The sequence below is a fragment of the Mugil cephalus genome, chromosome 19 (assembly GCF_022458985.1).
Source record: "Mugil cephalus isolate CIBA_MC_2020 chromosome 19, CIBA_Mcephalus_1.1, whole genome shotgun sequence".
NCBI lineage: Eukaryota > Metazoa > Chordata > Actinopteri > Mugiliformes > Mugilidae > Mugil > Mugil cephalus.
In genome coordinates, this window is record NC_061788.1 from 15,573,789 (window position 1) to 15,584,272 (window position 10,484).

General features: G+C 42.7%; 1 protein-coding gene across 1 annotated transcript in view; it reads right to left on the reverse strand.

The window, feature by feature from the left end:
• The window catches only part of grin3a (glutamate receptor, ionotropic, N-methyl-D-aspartate 3A), a 46,947-nt gene extending 37,098 nt beyond the window's left edge, over positions 1 to 9,849 (reverse strand). Inside the window, exon 1 of the mRNA XM_047569120.1 lies at positions 8,367 to 9,849. Coding sequence (XP_047425076.1) covers positions 8,367 to 9,125 — 759 coding nt within the window. The 5' untranslated portion in view covers positions 9,126 to 9,849. The remainder of the gene's footprint in view (positions 1 to 8,366) is intronic.
• Between the last annotated feature and the right edge of the window lie 635 nt (positions 9,850 to 10,484).

Genomic DNA, 10,484 nt, shown 5'->3' on the forward strand with positions numbered 1-10,484 from the left:
CTTTGAATGTTTTTCATGTTGCTGTGATAAAAACCATCCACCAGTTGGCTAAGATTTCAAGATACTAAGAGAAAAATCATTAATGTGCTTCTTTTTTTATTTTTTTATTTTTTTTATAGATATCCAAATGCAGTTCCACAGATATACACGCAATAAACGCGCCAACTGTTTCTTCTGGTCTGAGCATGAGAGGGATTACATGACTTATAGTTTGCTAAGGAATTGCCTCAGAGATTGAGAAATGGGCCTCCTGACACATGTTTTAAATGAGGTGTGCTTTCTTCAGAGGGCAATACCCATATAGTCTATTAAATGACTGTATGGTTGCAGTTGTTGGTTTATTTTTCTTTATGCTCCTTGAGGCTGTTTGCCTATCTAAATGGGTTCCTTTAAGAATGATTTCCTACCTTCTGGGCCCCGGTTGGTTTGACTTTATTTCAGTCTATGAATTTGTAGAGCTGTTAAATTTGCTTGGGAGCTTTAATCCACAGAAAAATATCGGTATTTTGGTGTTCTCCTCATGTACGGTTGCAAACAAGGACCAGTGTGAAAAGCTTTTCCACCATGGCATGTACTCTGAGTTACGAATCAAAAGTCAGCAACATCAGAAACAACTGACACTTACCTTAAAGTGGCAATCTCAAAGATTTACACTGAATACGGTTAGTTGAAGAGCTGCAGGCTGATGGAAAAAAAAAAATGGCTTCCTGAGTGTAGTCCTTATCCTCTTAAATCTAATTTGCTGTCACCACCAGACTACAGGATTCACCAAATCAAACAGGTCTGATTGTCTAGAATTTGGAATGTACCACCAGTGAAACTTTCCACAATAGAAATATTGAAACTATAATCAGTTCTTGTGTACTGACAGTGGATGAAATAATGTGAAAATGATTTCTTGTAGTAATGAGTCAGCGCCCCAATCGCAACCATAGTGCCGACAGTAACTATAATGTCTGCCAGCTTTTTGTTTTAGATTTATAGCTCATAGTTTACTGGGATAACAATGATAAACTGACTGAATGCTATCCGACAGCGGAGCATTTAGATGTTAAAGAGGAAAATACTCTCATCAGGAGTTTGAGTAGAACAGATCACAGCTAAAAGAAAAGTGGTTGTTATTCACCAGGTGTCCAAAAACACCACAAAAAAATAAATAAATAAAAAAGTGAATTGGCTGTAATGGTTCCAGCAGCTTGTTTACAGTTTGTTTTAAGCTGTTTCTGAGGGATCCCGTTAATGAAGTGCCCAGCAGTCGTTTTCATACTGTAGCATAATGACCCAGTTTTACACCTGTTATGCAATAATACCAGTTAACAGTGACGCAAACCAGTACCGCCTTGTTGGCAATTGTCTGAACCAGGACAACTTCTGAACTGGCTCACTGACTCCTCTCACTTTAAAGACAGACGTGCCTTTCGACACCTATAGCAGGCATCATATGGTGCACTGCACCTACAGGATTATAGTAAGCCACCAGATCAGAGCAGATATGTTTCAGAGTTGACACAGTCCTCCCTGTAATACTTTAGATAAAATTAAATGAGCCAAATCGGGCTGCCAGAACTGCCTCAGTGTACACTGGCATACTGTGCCCAGCACATAACACGCCGGCTGTACCAGGCAATCAATCACTTATTTGTTTGTATGGACACATTGACGCACACGCACAACCACACACACATCAGAGGCCCTGAGCAACTCAGTTTAATTGAATTTACAACTTTTACACCAGCTTTGCGCTAAAAGACCATTAGTTTAATCTGTTGGTTAATTTCATTTATCCCATTAATCACTCCCCCCAAAAGGCATGCAAATAAGATATTATTCAGCTGCTTATTGCTTACACATGGATGGATTAGTGCTGCAACAAAAGCAACACCAGATGTTTTGTTTCAGGTTTAGAGTCCTGTATCATGGAAGAAAATGGTAATGCCATCCAGAGGGCATCAGAATCTCACCTCCCATCATCCCCCGGGAGATTTGAGGGGATTTATTCTCAACCACAGCACTTCCTGCACTGTGATCTCCATAAATCTGTAACTCTCCCTTTGTTCCTCGTGTAAATAAACAGGTAAATTGTTTTGCCCTGAAGTGTGTCTACCTCCTGTCTTGCATAAAAAAAATAAAAAATAAAAAAATTAAAAAAAAATCCTTGTGCACTGATCTGCTGCTTTTGATGCACCAGGAAATCCTAGCTCTGCTGTCCCCAGGCTCTTTTACATCACCCTCTCTCTCTTCAAAAATCATCCCCCCCCCTTTGATTTCCAAAGCCAAAATGCATTTGCTGTGACTTGTTGTGCAAAGAAACTTGCAACCCTTGCTGTATGGCGAAACTGCAGGGCTTGACGAAATCCTGAGCCAGTGGACAAATCAAATAAACGAGTGATGAGTTGGTTATTGATTTTTCTTGATGATTCATAGTGGTGAAGGTGTGAAAACAGATTAGAGGGAGTTTATGGTATTTTCATTTCAGTGAGTTATAGAAGTTCCAGAATACTACTCAGAACCATATGATGCAGATATTGTCCTCACTGTGTGGGCAGACTGTTGTTCCTTTGAAATCCTCACAGAACCCCTAAGTCCATAGAAATATGCATGTTAGCTCTTAGTCTTTTATCTTTCTGACCTCTTTGTGTCAGTGCTGGCATTATTTATAAAGGGACAATGGGAAATCCACTCAGAGGCATCTATGATCCCCTGAGCCTGATGACATAATTACTCCAATATCTTAATCAGCATAATCTGCAAACCACTTTGCCTGTAACAAAATGAATAAATAATCCTCAATCCAGCCATATTGGTATACTTTTTTCTATTTTCTTCACAGTGCAGTAAATATTCCTGAACAAAACAAAACAAAACAAAACATTTGGGCTATAACACTAGTCTCTAGTTTAAAGGAATCAAACCAATATCAATGCAAGCTATTTGTATTTTCAAGAAACCACCACACTCTCCCCAATCTCATAGAGTATGTGAAGTAGCTCATACTCTTGAACACCATAGGTAGAAAAAAAACACTTTGAAAGAATAATTGGTAAATGGTCAATGGTGTTGTATTTACAGTACATAATTTACATATTTACATTACACAATTTTATGCCGGTATGAAGCATAATATAATGCTCTCACAAACAGTTGAGACTCATCAGAGAATGGACATGGGTCTTCTGAGGGGGCCTCTGTGGATCATCCCACACATAGAGAGTTTTCATGGCGCATCATCAGCATCTCATAAATCCAGAGGTCGCCATATTGGAGGCACTCGCCAAGTTAAACAAAGTGCGTGGACTTAAGTAGATCGTGGAAAATGGTGAATCACTGTTGTGTTTTTGGCTGTGCTAATCGGGCAGACCGGGAAAAATAGTTGAAATTACAGTTTTGCCTCATAGATCATGGTTTAGCTTCGCTAGCCACAAGTGCCTCCTTTCCTCTGAGAACATTTCATTGTTCTGTCTGATCTTTGATAACTTTTGACAGTCTATACAGTTCTAAATGTTTTTCACAGTCTGCCTGATTGGTACAGCCAAAAACATGCCAATAATTCACCATTTATCACAATCTACTTCAGTCCGTGTGCTTTGTTTGCTTTGCAGAGTGCCTCCAACATGACGACCTCCGCGCCATGTTGGAGGCACTCGATACTTGATCAGGTTGGGATCTAGTGAATTTGGAGGCCTGGTCAACACCTTGTGCATGATTTTTGAGTTTCGTCACAAGATGATCAATGTTATTTACTTCTCCTGTCAGTGGTTTTAATGTTCTGACTGATAAGTAAATGTGTCATTGGGACTGTGATGTGTTTAACCAATAGGTAGAAATAACTAAATAACTATAAATACAAGACCATTTAGCATTTGCAAGACAGTAAGACATGTATTTATCTTTGTTTGTTTGTTTTTTTAGAAATATATTGTTGCTGTTTTGCTTAGTTTTTTTTTGTGATCTCTTGGTTGTCATTGATTTGTACCTCACAATAATGCATTGACAAGATTATTTTTGGTGACCCACTGTGAAGCAGTGTTTGACTTTCTAACAACTTGCTCACACTTGCAATGATACAGTTTCAATATCTTGATTCATTTCTACAAGGGCTTCCTTATGTCTCGCTAAAAACACGTTCCTATATAGCCACATTGTACTTGCCACTAGATACACTGATGAAATAGTAATGCACTCCATTACGACTACACAAGCTACTATCTTAGAAAGTAGCATTAAACTGAATCGATTCCTCTATAAAAGCTTAAATCTACAAGCATTGCTAGGATTTACTGCATGATTTCTCTGATTAGATCAGAGGTACCAATCCACCGAGACGAGTAATGGCACCTGGCTGCAAAGCATTTGCTACTGGACCTTGAAGAAGCAAGATGATTTGACAAACAGAAAAACAAATAAAAAGAAACCTGGATAATAAACTTTTCTAGTTGTGCTCTTATTATGCTGTCTGGGCCACACTTTCTCAGCCACAAGGTTGATCTCACTAGCCAGGAGGAAAAGCCAACACTGGAACCTCAGTTAAGAGGAACGCATGACAAAGACTCGGTTACCTGTGTGACGTTTTCAGTGTGCTCATTGGACTGAATGACAGCCGTCATGAAGTTTGCAGTTTCTGCATTTAAGCTGGAAGCGCTGGAACAACAAGGGGACAGGTGCATGTTTGACATGTTCCCGGTGTTAGGTGGTATTTTTGGAGAGACGGAGGCTGGACTTGGAACAGGCAGGACGGAGGCTGGACTTGCTATTGACAGATTTTTGACTGTAACTCCCCACACGCCCAGGAACCTAGGAAATCCAAAGGACTGGATCCTTAAGCCAGTCTGAAAATACACCTCCAGTCGCCCATGTCAGTGCCAAAAGAAACCAACTTAGCTTGCAAATGAGAGTTGGCTGAAAAATATGTTTTACATAATATCTCTGCCGACGTTCTGGATCGGAGTCAAGGCTGACTCTCCATTTATAAGTCCAGTAACATTGCTGAGTTGCACGTTTTTATATTTTCATGACAGGAAAATACACCGATCAAGCATAACATTACGGCAACCTGTATAATATTGTGTAGGCCTTCCCCGTCCCTACAAAACATTTGTGACTCAACAGAGAATGGACATGGACATGGTCCTTCTGACTGTGTCCTGTGGTGTCTAGGAACAGAATGTTGTTAGTGGGGGTCTTTGGGTCCTGTGGGTTGAGAGGAGGGGCCACTGTAGATCAGGCTTGTTTCAGTTCCCTCAGATACTTGATCAGTTTAAGATCTAGTGTTTGTTCACTGTGTTTTTGTTCTTATAACGTTTTCTGCATGTGCTTGTGTCAGGCTGCATCCTGCTAGGGATGGCTGTTCTCATCAAGGAGTCACTGCTATGGGGTGGGGAGTGCCTGGTCTGGTCTAGGTGGATGCTGCATGTCAGTAACATCAACACGAATGCCAAGTCCAAAAGTTTCTCAGCAATAACTGAACTGGTCTACGGTGCAAAAACTGATTATTGTACAGGTGCACCTATTGCAAATATTTGTCCATTAATGGAGTATAGAAATTTCCATATTTGCTTTTAAATGTCACTGTAGATCCTGTATTATAATTTTCCACAAGCTCGAGTTTTGTGGGCCAGCACGGGATAGATTTCCACTTCAAAAATGAGCCTTCACATAAGAGATGCCTCGTCTTTTCCAGAGAGTTTCCCTTCTCCAAGAGTTCCTCAGTTCCTCATCTCTTATATGCTAAATTTTCAGCCCTGTGCTGCTATCAAATAAAAACCCCTCCCCACCAATTCCCAACCCAGGTCCTTTCACTCCGAGGCCACTCTATCCCTCGCTCCATAGGCTCTATACTCTCACCGTTTTAAAACTTGCATAACAAATGGTGACCAGATCACATTATCAAAGGTTCCTGGCTGATTCACAGACTACAAGCACACACCGTGAACTACTTCCAGCCTGGACTATAAGCTTGGAGGATTAAATCAGGAGAGGGTCAAAATAAAGTCAGAAAATAAACACCCGGTTTGGGGGAAAACGTATGTTGCCTGTCGATCTGGAATTTCTAGTGAAACTAATTTGAATCAGAGGGGAGTGAAGCCACTCCTCTAAAAGTCCTTCACACCCTGTATCGCCGTCTATCTCAGCTGCTGGTTCATCCATCCGTCCTACTGTCCATCCACCTACTCTTCTGTCAATCAATCATTCTTCATCTGTGGTGTTGTCTGTTTATTTCACTTCTAAGCATGAGTTTTGACGATAGACACCTGCCTCACAGAGAAATGCTTCCTTGTGCACTGAGCAGGAAATGAGGCATTTGCATTGACACACACACACACACACACACACACACACACACACACACACACACACACACACACACACACACACACACACACAGACACACACGCAAACACACACACACAGATTCTGCTAATCTGCTCCCATTCTCATTCATATGCAATAACTGCCCTGCCCGTGCCCCCCCATTAAAAAGATGCACACTGTATCGTTAGTTGCACTAAATCATTTTGTGCTTGTGCGTGGGTGTGTTTTCTTGTGAGAGAGAGATAGCTACCTGGACACTTACACACAGCCATCAGGTTGACCACTGATGCATTGAAAGTGTTTACACTCAAAGACAGTAGGCAGCTAATGTTCTTGTTCTCTTTCAGGAGACTCTACCCTCAATCTTACTGTTATGTTTTCTACACAAATCGATTTTTCAGTTTGTGAAATTGACCAAGCTCATCTTCTCTCATACAGACGGTCAAGGTTGAGTTTCATTCCATACCATTAGTTGCAGTTTCCTCTGGTGTGAATCCATAGTAGAGGAGACCTGAAGATGTTATATCATGTGAGAATGTTTGCCGTATATGCTTTTGCATGCGACTTAAAGTGCATTGGGTTTGGTTCCGTACGTATGTTGTTGCTTGCCCTATTTTCATGACATCAAACAGTTTCAGCTGGATGACAGCACATGAAATACTGGATGAATCCACCAGAGTCACCTTGAAAAACTAAGGTCGAATTTGAAGCAAAAGTCCTGCTGCCATGTTGATTAGCTCTAGTTGAATTGTGCTAATGAATAAAAATATATAATGTCACTGCAGACTTTACATACAGTTAGTGATGTAGTTTTATTTCCAAGTCTTGTGTGCTATATAGAAAGAGATCTGCCCACATGGCCTTGCCATTTATATAATGAAATAATTCGAAGTGAAAATAGTTAAGGTGCCATTGCTTTTTTTGTTTTGTTTTGTTTTTTTTTGTTAGTTTTTTTTAAATTTTTTTTCATTTCACTTGTATTGTTTACTGTGAACCACCTCCAGAATTGGCCAAATAACAAAAGTAAAGTGTTATCCAGCTCATAGTGGCTCTGCATGATTGGAATTTTTCTGTTTCAGACATACCAGGATGCAGACGAAGACTGACAATGGTGCCCACTCATGGGTTGCTTACACTAGTATCCTGACACACATCTCAGCCTCATTCAGTATCATAAGTGTCAGATAAATATTGTTAGTGGCTAAAACAGTGATTTATCACTTCTTTATTGGGCAGAAATGTGTCAGGTCGGTCATTTACATGTCTGTAAAACTTGGACTCAGCGTATTTGCGTGTGTGAATTAATATGTTTTCAGTACACCATGCTTTTGAACTGTAAACACATTGGGGTACTGAATAACAATAAAGAATATGTTTGTGCATACAGACTTACACGTTGACCATGTGGTGCTTGGTGCACATCAACATTTTAATCTTGTCTATAACAGAAGAGAAAAATGAAATCTCTCGATTCCCCCCCTGCACTGGCTCCCTGTGAATTCAATTCATTTCAGCACCATGGACAGAGCCTGCTCGTTTTCTCCCCATGCCTCTTTGTCTGTGGCTCACTTTGAAGCAATTGGGGCTTTTCCTCAGCTTTTCATTTCACAATTTTACGTTTTTACGTCAAAATCAACAGCACAACAGCTTGTGCCACAAACTGTGTCACTGCTTAAGCTCGATCTAAGCCGCAGACTGGTCGAATTTATGCTGAGCAAGAAAAGGAAGGGATGGTTAGTTAAAAAAAGAGAAGATACAGCCCAGCTATGACAGGAGCCCCCCTCCAGCCAGCGTAAAAAGTGCCAATAATGTTGGTCAGCCATGTCACTTAAGCCCTCTTCTTCGATTAAATTGACCTGCCTGTATTCATGGTGGTCGTTGTTAGAGTTACGATATAAAACTCATGGCACGGATCTCCCGTTTTTACTTTACCACAACATCTGTTACGCCTGTGCAGACACAGTCCAGTGCAACTGAATGCAGGAAAGAAGTAATCAACAGTTAACAACAGTTCAGATGTAGCTGGGAAAGAACTTTTCTCTTTTTTTTTTTTTTACCTGACTGTGACGGGAGAACTCCTTCTGCACAACGCTGACTACAGGCACCCGAAGCGCAAGAGAGACGAATTCCAACTTGACAAGCTCGTCCCGGTTACGCGGAAAGGCGATCATGGCGGAGACCCCCTGCACGACCACTGTGTGACACACGCTCTCCACGAAGGACAGCGGGTCCTCGTTCTCGGGGACGCTCGTAGACGAGAAGGAAAACGCGGGCAGCTCTCCCAGAGCCGATCCAACTGCCATGACAAGCTCCAGGGACAAATTGTAGGGTAGCACTCCGGCCCGGTTAAGAGCCTCGGCCGCGAGCAGGACCGAGTCTCGGGGTGCAAACACTCGGTTGTCCCTCGAGGTGTTCTCCTCTCTTTGTCGCGCCTGGCTTTTACTCCTGTTCGCGCCCCGCTGGCTGTTCACCGCGACTCTAGCCCTGAGACTTCCATATCCGGGCGCACTGGCACTTGTTTTCACCTGCTTATCCAACTCCAGATGCTGCTCTCCCTTAGGAGCTCCATCGGCGTCCCAGTCCTCAGAACCGCTGCCAGCAGCAGCGGACAGCAAACGAGGCTGAACATTCAGAGCCCCTACGCGAACCGTGTGACCGATTCGTTTGAGCACCTGGCACGGCTGCGGGTGCGAGAGAGCGCACGGCGGGAGAAAGACGAGAGCGCACAGCAGTAAACATGTTGGTGGCGAGACCCCGGTGCCTGGTCGAGCTGCCGGGCCATTCATCATCATCATCCTCACCACCGACCTCATCATCTCCACTCCACAATTGCGCCGAATGCCCAGTCCAACCGCGCAGCAACCGAACACCGGGGCCGCTCCGCTCTCTCCCCTCCTGGGCCCCCGCCTGTGGCCCTCGTGCGCCGCTCAGACCAACTGCAGCCCCCTCTCTCGCTCCAGCTCGCGGTAAAGTTGTGCGTTTCTGCTCGGGAACGGACAACAGGGTGCCGAGGCGCGAGATTGGGCACGAGCCGCGCACAAGCAAAAAATGATCCCCCAAAGTGCTGCTTTTCATCTCAAAAGATTTTCATCATTCAAGCATTTTGGTTATTAAACTGGTCGTTGAATCAGACGGTAGAAAAAAATGTAAAATAAAATTAAAAAAAAGAATCCACATAATCCAATGGCAGTAAGTGTGTAGGCAAGCCCAGAGGAAGAGATGTCGAAAAGAAAAGGTTAATGCGCATCAAACACATTCCAAAACAGTGAAATCCGGCGCTGAAAAAAAAAAAATCTGATGGCTCAGTGGCTTTGAAAAAAAATCATCCCATTATCATCCACAGAACACAACACTTCTTCGCGCTACTCGAGATTTAATAGGGAGGGGAAATCCTCTTGTAAGATACCCCAGTAGAAGCTTTCCAGGGCGCACGCGTTGCTTGGCTCGAGTCAACCTCAGTACTGACACTTGTGATGGCGAGACCTCCGGCACCGGAGCGCGGTCTTTCTGCGCACGCCGGAGGTTTAACCCCGTCTTAACTTCACCTCCAAGCCACCACCTCTTCTAGTGTCAGAGCCAGGGGTAGGTCGAGGAGACAAGCACAAAAAAACAAAAAAAAAAAAAAAACGAGAGACAACGAAAAAAAACATTCAAATGATATAAATATACTATTTTTATGTACATATAAACAAAAGGTTCTGCTCTTTTGAGAAACCTAAACTTAGGGGAAAAACAGCTAATCTATTAATACTAAACAACTACATGCTCTTAATCAGATTGTTTTATTAAATCAGTCTAAGGACACCCAATAATATCATTAACAGCTCCTGAAGGGAGTTTAACTGATGTGGTTCTTGTCTCTGTGGTAACCCGCAGGTCAGAGGTCACCACTCATCCAATCAGCAGTCTCATTTTAAATAGCGACCTAGATTAATGATTGGTTAATGGTCTGATCTAGATTAATGATTGGCTAATGGTCGGGTTGAAATGAGAGGCACGCCCATGTGTGGATACTGGAAGATCGATGACCCACTATTGATAGGCTGACCTCAAAGGACGGGACAGGAAAGACAAGAGAGTCAAGGAAGGGAGGTTTTGACAGGAGAGGAGGAGGTGGTGACCATGAAGGGCTCGGAAGTGGAGGGGGTGGAAAGCAGAGGTTGTTGTGTGAGAAT